Genomic DNA, 21,115 nt, shown 5'->3' with positions numbered 1-21,115 from the left:
AGTAGAATGAGTTATAGTCTTTTAGGTAAAGATTGGTTCAGCAATTTTATGGCACACCACCATCTCTGACTAAATGCCATTTTTTGTTAACAATTAAGTTCAGATTATAATTTTTTGCTCCTCAAAACTACACTTGCTGTCCTTTACATTTGCATGACTACCCTCATTTAACAGAGTTTTTAAAAATGGTTTCACCAAAGGCAAATTTAAAAAAAGATGCAGCATTATTAAGCTGGTTTTCTGTTGTTCAGGTTTGCTTTAAAGAAAGAAATAAGACTATTTGGAATAGGAAAATGTATTATTAGATTACTTTTTAAAAAAGGTAAATTGTTTTTTAAATTTTGCTAAAAAAATCAGATGGCTTAACTTACCCACTGACTCAGTTCCACTTACCCCTAACCTGGGGCAAGCTGAGCCACAGAAACCCTTCTTCTACCTTAGTCATATTTTCAGGACCTTTTGTCATAGATTAATTCTTATAATTTGATGGATAGGAGATATCTTGAAATAAGGGCAGATGTTTTCATTGTACTTCATTCTTATTTTTCCTTACCAAGAGGACAACACCAGTAAAAATTAGCTCATCTCACCCCACTCTCCCCTAATTCAAATGACACATTGCTGGATCACAACGAACAGTACAGCAAGGGACTGCATAACCTTTTCCCAGAAGATTTTCATTTCAGTGCAAGTCCATACCATATGATTAAAAGTACCTTTATCCTGTTTGCAATGCCAACAAAGATCAGTGTAAGAAACACCCATCCTATGCAATTCAACAGGAGTGAAAATGTTCTGTGTACAGAATTAGAATTAATCACTTTGTTCTTTACCGATTAGATGCTTTGTGAAGTGTTTTCCAGACACAACCCCACTCTTCACTCTCAAAGGATAAACCTAAATTGGTTTCCCAATTTCTTTTAACCTGGCTAACTCCGCTCGGACGCCCACGTCCGCGCTCCCTCCCTCCTCTGTTAAATGGTATCTCCCAGGCACATACGTCATCAAACCATGTGATGTTTGGTATTGCCGGATTCAGGAAGCTTTCTACTTTTCAAAAATGACATCGTTTTTCTTTTATCTCTTATGGATTTCGCACCAGAGCAGCCTAAACACACAAAGTCCAAAATCGCGATGAGTGGTGACAAGCCATGTCATGCCTTTCTCGAGGGGAAAAGTTAAAGGATTACTCGCGATCTTATGCAGACCGGCGAGTGGGGACTTAGATCTTTTATAAAAGGTAAGGGTCTCACTCCTACCACTAGTTTGGGCTGAGATATACCGCCTAGAAAGTGGGATCATAACTTTCACGTTTCATATGGCTTTATTTGGTGATGTTTTATGGTTTTTCTGTGTCATAAACAACATCAGCTATCATAATCACGCCTGATTTCAATAAGGTACAATGTTTGAAGCTGGCTGAGTGTTGTTTGATCACCGATAGTACTGTTTTGAAGCGGAGTGAGCGCTCTTGTCATGTGGAGCTCCGCCTGGATCTTTTCATGGAAAAAAAACACTGTAGAATGGTCATACTTTGAGCAATTTTCTTCAAATTTGAAACAAATGTTCATTGATAGTGTGCCTACAGCCCCAAGGTGTCATTTACCTGCTCAGATGAAACCACAGACAGTTATTCATCCTGAAAATCATTTTTTATTTTATTTTAGGCAAAATCTTGCAACTTTGTCTTCCTGCCTAACTGTTAATTCTAGTTTAGTCTCAGTTTCTGTCATATTGGGTGCAGTTACAGAATCCCATAGATTTGGTCAGTTGTGATCCTATTTGCATATACAGTACTTTAGAAAGTCCTTATTCACAATACTTTCACAGTAAATTACTGTTTTTTTGCAGTAAATTATTGTGAAATGACATCAATATACAGTGATCTCACAGTAGTTATACATACGACTGCGATAAAGCAGTAAAATTACTGTATTTAACTGTAACCTCACAGTTAAAACCCATTACATTACTGATATAACAGTACATTCTTGTAAATTACTGTATTTAACCGTAACTTCACAGTTTATGTACATTTGATTACTGTGATTTAGCAACATGCTAGCACAGAATTATTGTATTTCACTGTAATCTCACAGTTAAACTCCATATATTACTGTGATTAAGCAGTATGCTTCTGTAAAACTACTATATTTACCTGCATGAATTTTACAATACTATTCTGAATTTAGTTAAATATCACAGTAAAAGCCATTGAGGTCATAATAATGTAATTTATGGTGAAATATTACAGTTACATATTGTAAATTCCTGGAAATAATTTGCAGTGTAGAAATACTCACTGATAAAAGGAGCATTTGTTCACAATGGGAGAGAGATAGGTAGGGTTACTTCATGTCAACATAAAATTTGACAGGTAAGGTACCTTACAGTTACATATTGTAAATTCCTGGAAATAAGGTACCTTTCCCCGTTTTTTCACTACCCCTCCTACCGTTTACGTTTGAACCAATGAGCTATGGTTGAAGTCTTTCAAGAGACAAATAAATATTGCAGCTTTGCAGTGTTGGAGTATACAGAACTTGTGAAAAAGGAATTGAAGAGAACCAAGAGCTAGAAGAAAAGAAAAGTGGATTATAAGTCAGTAAAACTAATTTTAGTAGACATGTTGTTGGACCTGTCGAAACAGCAGTATAGCAGGTTTTTGCACAGTCTTCTCGACCGTACGAATGATGATACGATGTCTGATAAAGAAAATGAGGATTTTGATGTGACGACGTCTGATAAAGAGAATGAGGATGATGAAGTGACATCGTTCGAGACAGGGTATTGTTCGGAGGTAAAGGAGGAAGAGGAGGAGGATAGCAGAGAGAGTCCTCCTCTGGAAAAGCGTCCGAGGAGGGGAATTCAGTTTGACGACAATGAGTTGTCTAAGACGAGAACCATCTTGGCTGCATTGTGGCAATCCAAAACCACAGTCACAGGCAAATGGATGACTCAAGCCAGTGTGTGATCACAAAATATGGAAGGGAAGAGATCCGCCGACATTTTCGTTTTGGAGAGATTTAATCCTGACTGTGGGTTATTCCGAACCGTCTTAGTCATACCTGCGACAGAATGGCTCAACAGGATGCTGAAGGGAGAGGATTTCAAATTTTTTCTTGAGCTGCCGCAACTGGAGAGAATCTGTGGTGGTGAAAAAAACTCTAAACTTTTGACTAGAAAAAGAAAACTTCCCACGCCTTCCACATCCAAACCACACCTTCCGTTTCCAAACCAAAACTTCCGTTTCCATGCCACACCTCCCGTCTGGTATTATAAAGTCCTCTGTCTTGACCAAAGCAGTTGTAGAGATGGACAACGCAGGACAGAAGAAGTACTTCCCTTGTCCTTGTGCGCTCTTCCGTAGTGCTTCTTTTTCCGACTTCACCTACCTCGGTTCAATGGAATCTACATTACACACTCCGTATGAGGAGCGGCTGACTTCTGACGAGGCCGGGAAGGACAAGCTGACTTATGACATGGTTGGAAAGAAAGAGCAGACTTCTGCCATGGTTGGGGAGGACGAGCAGACTTCTGACATGGTTGGGGAGGACGAGCAGACTTCTGACATGGTTGGAGACAGGGCCGTCACAACCAGACAGGCAAACTAGGCAATTGCCTAGGGCCCCGAGCTGGAAGGGGCAACACAGAGATGGCTGACATCGGTCCATATCAATGACAATATGAATGGAACCCCTATAGACACTGCAGCAACGACAACACGTCGGTACCCCCCCTAATGGGCCCCCCCCCCCCTACTTGCTGCTGCTTGCGAGTGGCTAGAGGGGGCCTCCAGGGGCTGCTGACATTTGGTCTGTAATCAACGACACAACTTGAAACCCCCTTAGAGACACTGCAACGACGACACGTCGGAGACCTCCCTAATGGGGCCCCTACAGCTGACTGAGCTGACTTACTGCTGCCGCTGCCGGTGCCGCTGCCGGTGCCGTGCGGGCTGTGGCAAAATGAAGCGAACGTATCCCTCAGGGCACGCTAAAAGAAAAAAAAAGCAAGAGGAGGATGAAAAGAAAAAACGAGACAGTGGTAAGTGAGAATGTGTTACAAGTAGTTTTTGCCACATGCCACTTTGTCCCAGTCCCACCAAGCATCAGAAAAGTTTAATGTTCAATGCACAACATGACAACAACACCCAGCTAACATTAGTTAGACAGTGAGTGGACCAGCTTGAAGCTTCTAAACTCTCATATCTCATATCTCATATCTGTTTGTTTGTTTGTTTGTTTGAACAGAAGAGGTGTATTATATGACATTAGCTGTGTTGCCATGGTTGTGTACACAGAACACTGTACCTGCAATAAGTTAGTGCCAACGACAATAGGTGGGTTTCCATCCACCTATTTTTATTCGCATTTTCAGAAATTGCGAAAAAAAAACTTGAATGGAAACGCCAGAAATTTGAAAAAAGTTTTTACGCTTGGAGGGGGTGGAAAAGTCAGCGTATCGATATTAGGAAAATGCGACTTTTGGCAATGGAAACAGATTTAGGGAATAAACAATGACGTAGGCTACCGAATCCTACTTCTACTTCACACACACATCTGTGTGAACTTAGAGAGAGGTAATTGTAACAGAGTTAATATACAGTATGTATGATCCCACTTGCCATGGCTCACACTGCTTTATTTTACTTTCTCTGCAACTGATTTATTTTATGGTCAGTGAACACAACACCCCTGCAGACTAGGGTCGTGTACCCCGGAAGATAGCGACACTTTGGCTGCGCTGTCTCCCTGGTAGGTGCACATGTTATCAGCTCCATAATTATTTTGTATTAATTATCTTAACTTTATATCTAAGGGGTAAGACTGGAGCTCCCGATCGGTTGAGCATGTCCTTCCGTAAAAGTTGACAGTGTTTTTAATTATTTGTGTGTAACGTGGTTAGCATAACTCAGGGTTTAGCTAACTTGCGCTCCTTTTTTATTTGATATTCCCAGTGTGAGAGCATGTGTACGAATGAAGCCAAGACCGACTGTGAAAATATTTCCTCTGCCAGGTACGCTTTTTGTGTATTTTATGTTCATTGTAAAAACTAAGTACACTTTGGCTGCGCTGTCTCCCTGTGTGAGAGCACGTGTACGATTGAGGCTAAGACTGACTGTGAAAATATTTCCTCTGCCAGATGCGGAAATAAACGGCGGGTGCCAACAGTGCTTCATGACTGATTTTTCTCGTGATTATACACAACACAAGAAAGAGAGAGTACACAACCGCTACATAATCACTCCAGTGTCAGGTGAGTGTAGGCTATTTCACAACTTACCTGAATAGACTGGATGTGTTGAATACCGCTGCATCATGTGCGCTGCCTGGTGTACCAACACAGACATCACGGCATTATGTAGGCTACGCTGACAACGCTGATATGAGTGTGATGAGAGCTCTCGCAATAGCCAAGAAGTTCCCAAGGAATCTCTCCATCTCGTCGTAGTCATAGATGTGCCGGTAATTGTTTACCAGTTGTGGACATGAGATGCCCTCAATGACGTCATCTCACGGCGCCCTCTTCTTCTACGGGTGTTCTTTTGCATTTTATTTTTCATGAGAAGCGCCACCTTCTGCTCGACCTGTTGACTCCCAATACTCGCAAAACAATAATGAATGGAAACGTGCATAAATTTGCATTTTCTTTTGCGCGTTTTCACAAAATTCGCTTAAAGGGATAGTTCGGGTTTTTGGACATGAAGTTGTGTGAAATGCTGACCATCTGTAGCTCTGATGTGACGGTGTCACTACTGACAACGAGCCTCCTGCTCTGAGAAATGGCCCGTAGCTTACCGGAGAAAAAGTAGTTCTGAAGATATAAGGGGGACACGTAACCAAAACGTTTTAAGCTACAAAAAAGTATGCATGTGTTTTGTTAGACTATTTCAATAAATTTAAAACATCCCCGCATTACGTCAGACCTTGCTATCAATTGGGACTATTTTCTGGCCAGTATCACTCCGCCGTGCAGGCCCGCAAGACAGCACGCCAACAGAAATCAATAAGACAGTTCATCACCATGCCGTGCAGGTGCACAGGATAGCAACAGCTAACGAAAACTTCATCGGCTGTTTCCAACAGAGAACCAGTAGGCTATTATTAGGGAGGAAATAGATGTACTAGCCCTATATATACCTACTACTACAGCGCGAACACCGGCTCAGGCTCACGACACATCCTCGTCAGCTGCTGTAGGTAAACAGAGGAATACCAAAATGGTGCAAACTTGTGATTTCCTCAGCTGTGGGAATAAAAACATCGCCGGCTCCCAGTTCCATCAGTTTCCTGTTACAGATGTAACCCGTAGGCAACTTTGGCTAACCCACCACCAGAACAAAGCAGAGACTGGTCGTAATCACATATGAATTCACATTTCTGTGTGACTGATTACTCTTGTCACAGATTTAGCAGTTAGCCTAATATAATAAACTAAATGCCGACGGTAAAACGAGGCCGCGTATAATGTACTCTCCACAACACAACAGGCTATTAGTTCAATCAAACATTTTGTTTTACAGACAATCAGCTACAGACATCGTTATATAGACTGGTATTAGGTAATATATCTCTCTTTGGGCACAGCAGTGCGGAAATTGCGTTTTCTCTGTCCGTCGGGATCTGTGGGCAGCTGAAGTGAGCTTGACATACGCGCAGTTGCTTCACCCTCGCCGGCTTGGTAGCGAGGTTCATCCCAATTGACACAAGCCAAAGTTGCCTATGGGTTACATCTGTAACAGGAAACCGATGGAATTGGGAGCCGGCGATGTTTTTATTCCCACAGCTGGGGAAATCACAAGTTCGCACCATTTTGGTATTCCTCTGTTTACCTACAGCAGCTGACGAGGGTGTGTCGTGAGCCTGAGCCGGTGTTCGCGCTGTAGTATAGGGCTGGTACATCTTCTTCCTCACTAATAATAGCCTACTGGTTCTCTGGTGGAAACAGCTGATGAAGTTTTCGTGGTGATGAACTATCTAATTGATTTCTGTTGGCGTGCTGTCTTGGTTACGTGTCCCCCCTTATATCTTCAGAACTACCTTTTCTTCGGTAAGCTACGGGCCATCTCTCAGAGCAGGAGGCTCGTTGACAGTAGTGACACCGTCACCTCAGAGCTACAGATGTTCAGCATTTCACACAACTTCATGTCCAAAAACCCGAACTATCCCTTTAAAATTTGCTATACAATTAGATGGAAACCCAGCTAATGTTAATTTCTCCCATTAGTAATGCATGTGTTGTCAAATGCTAACATTAATGAAACCAACATCAATTCTGCTGTCAGTTGAACATCTTATTCTGTCCAAACTGTAACTAATTTGTATTTAGAAGAGGAAGATATTATGTTAACATGAAGCACTGAAGTTGTTACTGTTGTTCATTAATTAATTCATACAGATCTTAAATGTTGAGTGTTTGTGAAGCACATACACACAGTTCTGTACTTGCATGAAAATATTAAAGCAAACTCACCAAATATAATTGAGCTCTTTTTTTTCTCAAGGTGCTTTGTTGAAATATTTTGGTCCACAGCAACAGCATACCTCTACAGTTGCCTCAACAGATGAAGGTAGGAGGAAGTTATTCTAAGTTCACAGTGACTTAAGAAATAAGAATAACTAAGAATAAGAATAATTTCATTGAGCCTCAGAGGGATCTGCTCTCCAGTTTAAGGCCCAATCCCAATTCCTATCTTAACCCTCAATCTTAATTCTCAAGCTCAACCCTCAATCTCACTAGCCCTCAATACCAAGTGTTAAGGGCTATCTTGTGACTTTAAAATGGGACACCCCTCAAAGGCAAATACGTCTTAAGACTGTCAGGGGCAGCAATATGCCAAAACTCTGTCCAGTCTGTCAGTTCAAAGAAGAAGAAATATATGTCATCAGTAGTTGTCGATAAAAAGACGTGATGAGTTGGGTTTTTTTTTCGAACACTTTATTTCAATTCTTGTACAAAACAAGCAGTGACAGACATGAACAGAACAAATATGCCAGGGTTAAGAGAAAAGAAAAAGAAATAAAATAAACAAATAAATAAAAAAGTTAAGCAGCTCAAACAATTAAATTGTTTACATATTTTCAGAGTCTTTATAGCTTTGGAGTTTTTGGAGTGCTGAATGGTTTCTAAGTATTGCTGCATTTCATGCATAAAAATTTTGAACAAGGATTTCTGTTACAAAATTTTCTCTTATGAATATGGAATTACGCTAAGATAATAGATAGATTAATGATATAGAATTGTTTTTGTTTTGAAATGCTGACAACATAAAATCCAAACAGCACATCTTTGTATAGTAGTGAAAATAGAACATAAATGTTGCAACGAATATACTCGACAAAATCTTTCCAAAAAGTGACAGTAGGCTATAGGGGCAACAAAACAAATGTACAGTTACCAAACAACAATCTTCGACAATGCCGTCTGCAGCTGTGCTGAGTTCATATTGAAACAGAATGCTTGATCACTAGGGGAACACTTGCCGTTGTGACTGAGAATGTTATGTTATGAATATGAACAGTTCACAAGTTACAAATTACTCACTCCCATAGTTTTTTTGGAGCCTGCTTGCTTTTTGTAAACTTGTCTTCATTGGTGGCCCTGAAATGAATCAGGGCTCGTGTTTTGTCTGGTGGCCCTGAAATGGAACAGAGATAACAACATTACTTTCTTTTATTTTTTACTTTTTTGGGCTACCTGTCAGATATTCGTTAAGTTATTAGTTTAGTTTCATGTAGTATTGCAAGTATTATCACAATGAATACTGTAGTCAACATCCAGCAGAACTGGTGAGTGTTATCTGATGACTTTCATCCACGTTAACGTTTCACTCTTTGGGTTATAAGTTGATATTCAACCAAATAACCTGTACAACAACAACCGACGTAACTTATTCAGCGGAAAGTCACCAGATAATACGATCATTAACGTTAACCTGCAGCTGTAACGTTACCAGCTGCAGACTCTACGGCTACAGGAGATGACACCGTCCGGTCATGTTACAAAAATGTCGATGCAAAAATTTCACGTATATTAAAACAACTTAACAACTACATCATCACTGAGATAAATGACTGAATGACAGCGTCACTCCGTTATCAGAGAACCGGGGTTACGTGCAGCGGGGGCAGGCAAGCCGTCGCCCGCGACCAAAAATATGTGTGTTACGCTACAAAGAGGTCTATAGTCCATAAAATGACGTTAAACTAAGATAATGCAATGGTTATCATAATTTTAAAACAACTATTAACGAGGAAAATACTCACATTGATAACTCCGCTTCCTTACGCTTGTCGCCGCCATCTTGCATTGACTGAATCGTCTGTACTCAGCTGGGTTCGGCTGAGCTCGGCGGATGATACGCAAAGGATTCTGGGATAGCACTCACTACCAAGGGTGGTCCTGAAAAATCTTAAAAGTGAGGGCCATACAGCCCTTATTCTTGGCCCTCAACTCAATACTGAGAATCGGGACAGCACTAGCACTTCGCGGGAGCGCCGATTTTTGAGACTGAGGGTTAAGATAGGAATTGGGATTGGGCCTAAATCTGTCATGAGATTATTTAATTTAAAATGACTGCACAAATATTTGTCTTACACGATGAGTTATTGTATTTATTTTTGTATTTTGTTGTTATTGTTTTCTTTGAAAGGAAGCATGTTATGTGTTTTTGTTATTTAAATAATGTAAGGCAATTTTGCTTTGTTTGGGGGGGCTGGGTGGCTGGGGGGCTCCAAGGTGCCTCTTGCCTAGGGCCCCCAGAGGGTCTTGAAACAGCCCTGAATGTGTGCACGCATGACTCAGAGTTTGCTTACAGGTGCGCACATTCTCCCGCCAAGTTTATTTTTATAAATCACAACCTTTGCGTGCTAAGTGGCGTGCGCCACTTTCAAGTCCCGTTTTGTGCATAAGCAAGCTTTATAAATGAGGCCCCTGGTGATGAAACCGGCAGCAATAGGGGCGTGGGTAGCTTACAAATGATAAAACAGAGCTGTTTTTCCGTTTTTGTTGTCTGAAACAAAAAAACGAGAAAACCAAATTCAAATAACGGTCCGATTTTGGTTTCTTCCAATGCCTGTTTTCATCTTTCCTCTTGAAAAAAATGTGAAGAAAAGTAAGACAGGTCAGCTTCCCGGAAGTCCAAGTAAATATGGGCCTCTCAAAATAAAAGCCAAGAGAATACAATAGCCATTCTATAACATTAACATTATGCGAGCACATACCAGGGTAACATCCGAGGAAAAATACATTAATATAAATTAATAAATCAGACAATTTAATAAGTAAATAAATAAATGAATAAATATGCCAAAAAAATGGACCGATGGAAACAGGGATTGATTACATGTAGATTAATACTGTGCATTTGATTCATCTACATTGCATGAGTAAAGTCTTAGATTAATGATTTACATTTTTTGGTGTGTAGCAGGGCCCCTTTAAATTCCGGCCACTCTCATTTTGCCCTGCCTAGTCCTGTTATTTTACCTGGCTGGTCACCTCTCCCCCGGGCCTTGCCATATGAGGAAGACGCTGTAGCGTGAGTTGACTGTGCTGCCGTTTCCGGCAGCTTAAATACGGGGTGGGTTTTGCAATGAAAGAACGCTGTCTTCCTGCTAAGCTGGGTGCTGTGTTGCTGCCGTCGGTCCTCAGAACCTTTTCGCTGGTCTTGTACAATAATCCGCTGGTAGATGAGAGGTTGCATTCCCCTACCTGAGGTATGTTTACCCCTGATTGGTGTGGTTTGGTGAAGCACACAATTTCCTACATTAACTTATGTTTACAAACCTTAGGTAGCGCTTAGTCCCTGGGACTAAGTTTGTATGGGGTGCCGTTTGTAAAGTGGCTCACGCTGAAAATAACATCAACATTTTGCCACATCTAGCTTTAAACAATGTTTAAAAAAGTGTTGTGAATTTTTTAGCGTCTCCTTTTACCACATTTACAGCAATATTTGTTAACTTAGAAATATATTAAATAGTTAAATCTAAATATTAAATGTGGCACCTAAATGTTAAATCTAAATATTAAATCTAAATTTAAATCTAAATATTAACTCTAAATCTAAATGCTAAATCTAAATATTAATATAAATGTTGAATCTAAATGCTAAATCTAAATCTAAATCTAAATATTAAATCTAAATCTAAATGTTAAATCTAAATGCTAAATTTAAATCTAAATCTAAATCTAAATGTTAAATCTAAATGCTAAATCTAAATCTAAATGTTAAATGTTAAATCTAAATGTTCTGGGTGAAACTAAATATTTAGCTAATATGCAAATTCACACTGCGGTCACTGGAAGTACCAAAATAAAAGCTTGAGATGGTCAGACTGCGTTTATAGAATCAAATAACGAATTAAAACCAACTTATCGGGGGAAATGAACACTTGAACATACATTAGCGTGATAATAACTACCTAAAATAACAAGAAACGTGTTTGGAGAAATTTTATTTGATGTGTACTGTGAGTTCTTAGTGTCCCTTCGGAGGGAATCACCTTGTTGTTTACAAATACTTCCGGGTAGAAAACCAGCAGAGTTTAGCTACATATATATATATATATGAATATCTCACATTTTTCACGTCACTATATCACCGTTTAGACTAATCTGGTGTTTGTAAAGTCTATAAACACAATGATTGAACAAACATTACTATCACGTTCTGAAATTAATAACATGGTTATTGTAGATTAGAGGGGCTAACCGTTAGCTGTTAGCCCCGTTAGCGGTGTCTGTAATGACTCTTTAACTCTAAATGGTCCATGAAAAAAAAAAATTTTCCCAGCGGATGTCTTAGTTACAACATGATTGAGCTAACTGGAGCAGTTTCATGTCGTATCCGACAACGGGAGGCTTTTAACAGATGACGTCCTGATGTTAGCTTTGCTGCTGCTGCGGCCACTGACGCTTTCTAGACCTTGTGATTTCCCAAAACTGAATAAATACCACACATCGCAACACAAAACTGCTTTGCTAGCTCATACGGCGAGTTTGAACACATTTTCAAAAAGAAGTGTAACACCGCTGCAGCTGCAAAAGAGAGGGAGACGGCGTGGGAGAATGCGTAAGTTTTGTTTTTTTTTAAAGATTATTTTTATTGGCTTTTTGCCTTTATTGACAGGACAGAGGGTGAAATGAGGAGACAGAGAGAGAGAATGGGGACTGACATGCAGCAAAGGGCCGCGAGCCGGATTCGAACCCTTAGCCGCTGCGGCGAGGCAATGCCTCTATACATGGGGCGCCAGCACTATCCACTACGCTACCGACGCCCCAGAATGCGTAAGTTTAAATGTAGTCTTTGCAATCACAATAATATTACAGGGGAAAACTGCTTGAATGGTAGCCTATTAATTTATTTCATTTAGGTGCTATCCCGCAGGGGAGAAGCGCACTTGGCAGCAGCTTAGGATGAAATATAAAAACATTGTTCAAACAGGTAAGACCTCGGCATAATCTCATGGGGGTACCTCATTTTGATAATGTTTCACATTGTAAAGTAAATATTAAGTGGCTGTTTGACTGTGCAGTTGTTTTATCCCCAACATAATGCTGTTTTCACACACATAAATGTCTTCTCATCTATATCATGTTCTGTTAAATAATTAAGCCTATTTAAACTAACACACACTTCTACTCAGCCAACAGAAAGAAGGCAGATGCCCGTAAAATGAACACACTTTTCTGACCGCCCTGCATACAGTTGCCTTACTCAAGTGCTCAGCATCTCCGACATTGTACAAAAAACTTCCATTTGCAAAGAAACGCAGCGCAACACACAATATCTGCTGGGATGTGAGAGCATGATTACGATTGGTAATGTTGCAAATGTAAAGACGGATTAGGTTGTGTATGTAGATGATGGACTGTGACGTGAAACGGTACAGCTCAAAAAGATAATTGTGTGGAAATGCTAGAACATCTATGCGCAGTCTGATAACCATCTCCCGACGAATATTTAATTCTCTGCGCAGTAATGCTGCACCTTCATCCACGGCATCGTTATCAAAAGGACATGCCATGTTAGTGAAAAAAGTCACAACCTACTGTGCCTAATGGACTTCTAATATTCTGACAAAACTCGCCTGCTGACTGAATGAATGAGGAAATCAAATGGAGTGTGTGGCTCTGAAAGAGGGCGGAGACAGAGAGAAACTTGAGGTTCATTGAGAAAAACCTGGTCCCGACCAGGTTAGGTTCATAGAGTCTGTTACTACAGTAACTGACCGAGAGCTTAAGTTACCTCTCTCTCTGAAACAGGCTAGAGTTACCCCTCTTTCTCTGGTTTGAGTTACCTCCCTTTTTGAAACGGAAAACTCAGAGTTTCCATCATTTCAGGGTTAACAGACTCTGAGTTTTCACTAAACCTGCTTTGTGAAACGGACCCCAAATTTGAACGTAATTTTTATGTACAAAAATATTTAAAATATTGGCCAAATTATTATCCATTTACAACCTTGTTTTCCAATTAAAATATTCAGTACAGCATTCAAAATACACTTCAATTGTTGTCTTCCATTGTGAGAACATACAAATACCATTATCTTGGGTGTATTGTAATGTATATATTTAATGCGTTGTGTATGTCCCCCTTGTCCCTATTTTCCCATGAAAGAGTCCAACGTATTTCATTCAAGATACACTTTATTGTTGTCTCTCACAAATTCAAATTTCTCACAAATCACAAATTCAACTTATTTTGTCTATGCTTAATGTTGTGTTATGTTTGTTTAATGTCTTGTGTATGTTTAATATGTTTTTCTGGATGGAGCATGCTTATGATGTTCCCCAGCATATTTGATGACAGCATCCTCAATCCCCTCTTTAAATGTTTTCAGTACGGCCCCTGAAAAAGTTGGAAGACAAAATATGTTATCTCACTGTATGATACTTAATTTCAACACTAGGCGGCGCTGCTGTCAAAGCAGCTTCTCCATACTGACAAAAAATAATAATATAAAATTAATAAAATTGATAAAATTAATTTTCACCCATTTAGAAATTAGATATTTAAAATCTGATTACACAAGTGTGTTTACCATCCCCTTAAAGTCCACAGTGTACTTTCAATTCAGTATTTACAACTTCCAAATCTAGGAAAAACACTTATTTTTTTAAAAACTACAATTCCCTGGGCCCGCGCCATGCAGTTTGATACATATCAGCAACATAGCTGTAGTTCTTCTGATTTGCAAAGTATCAATCAATCAATCAATTGTCTCACAGGGCTTTACAGCATACGACATCCTTCTGTCCTTTGAACCCTCACAGTGGATAAGGAAAAACTCCCCAAAAAAACCCCTTTAACGGGGAAAAAAACCGGTAGAAACCTCAGGAAGAGCAACCGAGGAGGGATCCCTCTTCCGGACAGGCGTGCAATAGATGTCGTACAGAACAGATCAACATAATAAATTAACAGTAAACCGTATGACACAATGAGACAGAAAGAGAGAGACAGAGACAGAGAGAGATGCAGGACAGACGGTAATAACAGTAGCTTACAACAACATTAATGAAAGTAATAATATTATAATTAATAATAATATATTAATATCTGATAGTATACATGTGTGACAATAATCATATGTGTATAATAACAGTAGAAGTATGACTAATGATAACAGCAGCAGCAGGAGGCATCTGGCAGGACCACAGCAGCAGCACAACCACACATGTCACACTATCCAGGCACCGCTGCAATACGAGTTAACCGTTTAGTGCAAACTGTTGAAAATCTACATTTTATTTTAAAAATGTGCTATGGAGTGCCCTCTACAGCTTGAAACCTGGTTACTACATTTGAATTTACATTACATTACATTGGAGGGGAATGATTCTTTTTCGAGGCGAATGATGTCACTAACCGTCCACGCTAAACCTGCCCTCCTCCCTTTACTCCTCCTCCCCTTACTATAAAACCATTCTGTCCGCAGTTATCAAACTGATAGCGAGTAGGTTGGATCAGAGCAGAGAGAGTAGTAGAGCAGAGAGAATAGCTAGTAATTTGTCGAATTGTATTGTTAGCATAGTGTATTTTAGTGTAGGTTTAGAGTTAGTAGTGTGTTTATAGTATTTAGGTTAGTTGGTCAAGGAGGCTCGGGAGTATATGTGCGGGGCGGCGAGGGAGGGATGTGGAGGGCCGCTGTGCGGTGAGAGAGAGCCGAGCCTCGGGGGTATATATGCGGGGCCGCGAGGGAGGGAGGGGTGGATGGATGCGGTGGGCTGCTGCGCGGTCAGCCCAGGCTCCCAGAGAGGGAGAAATAGAACCAAGTAGGATAAAATAAGTCAAAGTGTGGAGAAGGGGACCAGCTGAGCTCCGGCCACCTTCCGTTCTGTCCGTGTGACACAGTTAGGAGGGGGTTTCCAAGCCACCATTGGCACAATGAAATTAAGTCTAAGTGTGGAGGAGAGGGACCGGGTAAAGAGGCCGACCTCCGGGGAAGCCCTCTCCCCTCTCCCCGCAGCGAGGGACCGCTCTCCAAGGTACCAGTGCTGGGCTGGGTGAAAATAAGCCAAACTGTGGAGGAGAGGGGCCGGGTAAAGAGGCCTGACCTCTGGGGAAGTCCTCTCTCCTCTCCCCGCAGCGAGGACAATCTTCACTCCGCCCCCTTCTTCAGCCGCTCGCCTGTCCCCCCTCCCTCCCTCAGCTCCGCCTATCTTTTCTGAATTTTTTGAAATCAAGCTGTGGGCGGAGTAATGCCCAGAGAGGAGGGTTTAGTTCCCCTTTAAAGAGGCAACAGAGAGGATTCGTTTGTTTTTTTTTAGCTTGGCGCCAGCTAGCGTCAACAGTGTTGCTCGCACTGTCGCAAAGACCAAATTGACCGTGGGGATCAGCGATAATCAACAAAATGTAGGCTGTAAAGCCACCAGTATACCTCTATGTATATGTAGAATGAGAAGGTGTGTGGACACTATACTAAATAAATGAGTAAAGAGACCGAGCAACAGTTATCAGATTTATCTGAAGAAAAAAACAAATAGTCGTGCAAATAATTATACCAGGATGCACAGTACCAGTACAAACAACTCACAGTAAATTATACCAATATGCACAGTATCAGTACAAACAACAGACACGTAAGGGATAATGTATAGTGAGTTGGTGACTGTTGAAAAATAACTCCCGACAGGGGAATGGAACCCTGGGGGGGGGGGTAATCACTGTCCAAGGGCTGCCGTAGAATGGCAACGAGGATGTTAGCCGACAAACACTCGCTACCCGGTCCCTGGTTGCGGTGATTTGCAATGCTGGCCAGCTAGGAATGAACTAGCAGCCAGTACAGTACAGTCCTCTCTCGGCTAGTTAACATTTAGTCGTGTTACTTACTGATCCATTAGAATGAAAGCTAGCTGGACACCGGTGTTGAAGCTAGATTTCTCAACGGGCCCAAAAATTCAACCCGAAACCGAAATGACCCAAGGGACTTGAAGCCCAAAACTGGCCCGGCCCGACATCATCACATACATTACTGGGTCCGAGCCTGACTGAACCCGAGTTGTTTTTTTTTTAAATGGAAGGGGGAAAAAATGATGCTCCCCCTGTGCACCTCAGCAGTCTGGCTTCCCTGGCTCAGATACAGTATCTTTAATCACTTAAAGTCAACCAATCATTCATGTCCCAAAATAGTATTACCAGACAGTCAGGCTTCAGGGCGGCACGGTGGTGTGGTGGTTAGCACTGTCGCCTCACAGCAAGAGGGTCGATCCCGGGTGTGGGAGCTCTTCTGTACGGAGTTTGCATGTTCTCCCCGTGTCAGCGTGGGTTCTCTCCGGGCACTCTGGCTTCCTCCCACAGTCCAAAGACATGCAGATTGGGGACTAGGTTAATTGATAACTCTAAATTGTCCGTAGGTGTGAATGTGAGGGTGAATGGTTGTTTGTCTCTGTGATAGTCTGGCGAACTGTCCAGGGTGTACCCTGCCCCTCGCCCGATGTCAGCTGGGATAGGCTCCAGCCCCCCCGCAACCCTCAAGAGGGTGAAGAGGTTAGAAGACAGGTTTCAATGTCAGCGTGGGGGAGAGCAACCATTGCGCATCATGTAGCGCTGCACCGCTGCAGCCGCTCTCAACACTTTTCCTGCACCTGCACCAATTTCCTGATGTTAAATTCAGACAAAACTGAAGTTATTGTTCTTGGCCCCAAACAACTCAGAGACTCTTTATCTGATGACATAGTTTCTCTAGATGCCATTGCTCTGGCCTCTTACTACCGTAAGAAACCTCGGAGTAATATTTGATCAAGATTTGTCTTTTAATTCTCATTTAAAACAAACCTCACGGACTGCATTTTTTCATCTGCGTAATATTGCGAAAATTAGGCCTATCCTGACCCAAAAACATGCAGAAAAATTGGTCCACGCTTTTGTTACCTCTAGGCTGGATTACTGTAACTTTCTATTATCAGGTAGCTCTAGTAAGTCCTTAAAAACTCTCCAGCTAATTCAGAATGCAGCAGCACGTGTACTAACAGGAACTAAGAAACAAGATCATATTTCTCCTGTTTTAGCTTCTCTGCACTGGCTCCCTGTAAAATCCAGAATTGAATTTAAAATCCTACTGTTAACTTATAAAGCTCTAAATGGTCAAGCTCCGTCATATCTTAGAGAGCTCATAGTGCCATATTATCCCACCAGAACACTGCGCTCTGAGAACGCAGGGTTACTCGTGGTCCCTCAAGTCTCCAAAAGTAGATCAGGAGCCAGAGCCTTCAGCTATCAGGCTCCTCTCCTGTGGAATCATCTTCCTGTTACGGTCCGGGAGGCAGACACCGTCTCCACATTTAAGACTAGACTTAAGACTTTCCTCTTTGATAAAGCTTATAGTTAGGGCTGGCTCAGGCTTGCCCTGTACCAGCCCCTAGTTGGGCTGACTTAGGCCTAGTCTGCTGGAGGACCCCCCTATAATACACCGGGCACCTTCTCTCCTTCTCTCTCTCTCTCTCTCTCTCTCTCTCTCTCTCTCTCTCTCTGTCTCGTATTCTATTACTGCATCTTGCTAACTTGGCCATTCTGGATGTCACTAACTCGGCTTCTTCTCCGGAGCCTTTGTGCTCCACTGTCTCTCAGATTAACTCATATCGCAGCGGTGCCTGGACAGCGTGACGTGTGTGGTTGTGCTGCTGCCGTGGTCCTGCCAGATGCCTCCTGCTGCTGCTGCCATCATTAGTCATTAGTCATACTTCTACTGTTATTATATACATATGACTATTGTCACACATGTATACTGCCAGATATTAATACATACTTTCAACATATTGTACCACAGTAGCCAGAACTATAACTATAATATTATTACTTTCAATAATGTTGTTGTAAGCTACTGTCATTACCTGCATCTTTCTCTCTCTCTCTCTCTCTCTCTCTCTCTCTCTCTCTCTCTCTCTCTCTCTTTGTCTCATTGTGTCATGCGGATTACTGTTAATTTATTATGCTGATCTGTTCTGTACGACATCTATTCTATTGCACGTCTGTCCGACCTGGAAGAGGGATCCCTCCTCAGTTGTTTGTTACGCTAGAAGAGTTTGGGACGGAGTCTTTTACCCCCTGGAGTGTTACCGGAGTTTTTGGAGTGCTCAAATAAATGGGCCTTTTTCCCGAACGCTACTCTGGTCTCCTGCTCGTGAGTGATTCATTACAATATCATAACATGGCTTAGATTTCTAAATAAACATTCACCTCGTTGCTAGATAGACCTACTCCTGAAAAACTTGTGTCTGCGCAAGGCTTTTTGTCCCTGTGAGGCCACCGTCATTTACCCAATGGGAGGGGTGAGCGAGTGAGCCCTGCAATCTAGAATTTGACCACTGATGTCACTGTTTTCAATGGTTTTCAACCCATTTTACACAGTGGCCCTTTAATTATTATAGCCCTATTATCACCCCCCTTACACACACACACACACACACACACACACACAGCAGACGATACTTCAACTTCAACTCGAACACTTTATTAAAAACGGTAACTATAACCTTCAAATATCAATAACATAACATTGAATAATGAATGGATTTGGAATAATCTTAACAGACATGCATATTTTCTTCCTCACAGGCTGCTCAGAAGTGAGAACCATGGACAGCAGCATTGTGTGTTAGTGCTGCTGTCGCACCCTCACACAGTGCGCTTCTCTAACAGACACACTTTTTTTTTCTCTCTCTCTCTGCTGTCTGAGCCCGACTCAGCCCGCCCCAATTAACTTAATTAGTCGGCCCAAACCGACCCGACCCGTCGGGCTTATTCGGGTCGGCTCGGGCTCGGGTTGAAAATGAGAACTCTAGTTGAAGCCTCTTTGGTCACGGAGCTCCCTCCATCTCTTGAACGCCTGACTGAGGTTTGCTCTTGTTTTTCCTCTTTTTTTATCACTCTCCTTTTTGCTCTTCTTTGCCTCCTCAGACAGAGGAGCTCGTTTTTCTCTTATCTCCAAACTTTGTCCGTCTGCCATTGTGCTCCTGACTCAACTATCTCATGCCCCGGCCAGTTCCTCATAAGGACCAGCTCCAGTCCCTGATTGGCTGACCGATCAGTTTGGCAATTTGGAGGCTGTTTTTCACTTATCTCCAAACTTTGTCCGTCTGCCATTGTGCTCCTGACTCAACTATCTCATGCCCCGGCCAGTTCCTCATAAGGACCACCTCCAGTCCCTGATTGGCTGACCGACAAGTTTGGCAATACATGACGCATTTCCTGCCGTAAAGCAGATTTTTTTCCGTGAAAATTCATCCCCGGTGGCAGAAGCTTATTGCAAAGATTGCAAAGCCATTAAGTAACCTATGTAAATGCTGATAGTCTGATTTTACTGTGTATACTACCCTGTGCAACCCACATTATTTTCATAATGATATATATAGGCAAAAATGCTGTCTGTTGCTTCTTTAAGTTCTCAAATATTCTCAAAATATTTATGTACAGTTTGACTGCAACTCAAAGAAGAACTCAAAGTGAGACCTGTTTTGTCTGATCAACAGTCCAAACCTCAAATTGATTATTCATGTTTTGTGTGCAAAATGTTGTTTTCTAAAGTAAACTGTGAAATAATTGGAGTGGAATAAAAAGTACAATGTCAGAAAATGTTGACTTTTTCAACTGTATTTGTTCTTTTTTCCCAGCTGTTTCAGAGCCAAATACAATAAAATTTGAATTTTAATATGAATACTGCCTCAGTTCATGTTCATTTTTATGGTTAATTTTCAATTAATTCACTTACAGCATGGTGCAAACCATGTTGAGCTTCAATGCAAGTCCATCACAATTAAAACATAAAAACCACTACTCTTCTCAGGTACACAATGCTGTATTCAACAAACACTTTGGGCTTCCCTTCATCAGGTTGGTGTCTAATGCCACTTCTGGTTTTCTTATATACAGTCATTAATTGTGTATGCAAAATGATCATCCTTTATTATCATCATTATTGTGAATGCTATATCTCAAGTACACTTTGAGGGAATTTATTCAAATTTGGCACAAACGTCCTAATTGGAAGAGGGCGGTTAAAGCTTAGGTAAGATGTTTTCTTTTATACACAGTGAAAATAAATAATTCTTTGTGAACAGTGGTGGTCTATATGGAGCTTGGGATTAGCACTTGTCTGATTAGTCAAATGTAAAGAGTTTTCACAACACATTCAAGTATCACAGCTCATAAATCTGGTGGGCTACATATAAGCCTGAGCAGGTGATCTCTCTCCAGTCTGCAGTGTTGTCAGTGCTGGATGGTGTCATCAGCGCATCAGGAGAGCTCCTCATGGCATGATATTGGGCTGGATTGGCAGGATGTGGTGCAAGATGAAGCCTGGTGAATATGGGTGAAGTGTCAGGATGGAAGTCTCTTCATGAAATGATGGTGGAAACACTGATCCTGGAGGGGAAGGCCTGTTTGGGTCTCTGTGCTACTCTCTTCACAGACTCTGTTACCTTATGTAGTCTCAGGTCTTTACTACCTGTGTCTGTCATAGATGGCTATGCTGACCAAAGGTGGATGTTGACAGTCCTAGGGCACTGGATTTTATAAACTGTATTTGGGGAAAAGCTGTTTCTCACTAACCAATTTGATTCAATTAGGATCACAACATCAGCATCACTGGTTGTCTTTTCCTCTCCAAATGGC

The 21,115-nt window shown here is 41.4% G+C and overlaps 1 protein-coding gene across 9 annotated transcripts; it reads left to right on the top strand.

The window, feature by feature from the left end:
• Window positions 1-2,526: 2,526 nt before the first annotated feature.
• On the top strand, window positions 2,527-20,159 carry LOC117264355 (uncharacterized). 9 transcript variants are annotated; one of them, XM_078172032.1, is made up of 7 exons: window positions 2,527-4,047; window positions 4,684-4,757; window positions 4,961-5,019; window positions 5,146-5,259; window positions 7,508-7,573; window positions 12,139-12,291; window positions 19,403-20,159. In XM_078172032.1, the coding sequence occupies exons 3-7, from the start codon at window positions 4,980-4,982 to the stop codon at window positions 19,495-19,497; spliced, it is 468 nt and encodes a 155-aa protein (XP_078028158.1). In that variant the 5' UTR covers window positions 2,527-4,047; window positions 4,684-4,757; window positions 4,961-4,979; the 3' UTR covers window positions 19,498-20,159. The 9 variants fall into 9 exon arrangements, 2 of the variants coding, with proteins under 2 accessions (XP_078028158.1, XP_078028157.1); XR_004502287.2 differs by lacking the exons at window positions 4,684-4,757; window positions 19,403-20,159 and adding an exon at window positions 12,378-18,610 and having other exon boundaries at window positions 12,134-12,291; XM_078172031.1 differs by lacking the exon at window positions 4,684-4,757.
• The last annotated feature ends 956 nt before the right edge of the window (window positions 20,160-21,115 follow it).

This window comes from Epinephelus lanceolatus, chromosome 10 (assembly GCF_041903045.1).
Source record: "Epinephelus lanceolatus isolate andai-2023 chromosome 10, ASM4190304v1, whole genome shotgun sequence".
Taxonomy (NCBI): Eukaryota; Metazoa; Chordata; class Actinopteri; order Perciformes; family Serranidae; genus Epinephelus; species Epinephelus lanceolatus.
Note: the sequence above shows the minus strand (reverse complement) of the source record. Positions and strands in the feature narration are given on the sequence as shown.

Bases quoted from the DNA above. Each gene is read 5' to 3' on its own strand.
- LOC117264355 (XM_078172031.1), top strand. From the start codon at position 4,980: ATGAAGCCAAGACCGACTGTGAAAATATTTCCTCTGCCAG. The intron at 5,020-5,145 runs GTACGCTTTTTG...TTCCTCTGCCAG, and splicing joins GAAAATATTTCCTCTGCCAG to ATGCGGAAATAAACGGCGGG. The intron at 7,574-12,138 runs GTAGGAGGAAGT...TTGACAGGACAG, and splicing joins AGTTGCCTCAACAGATGAAG to AGGGTGAAATGAGGAGACAG.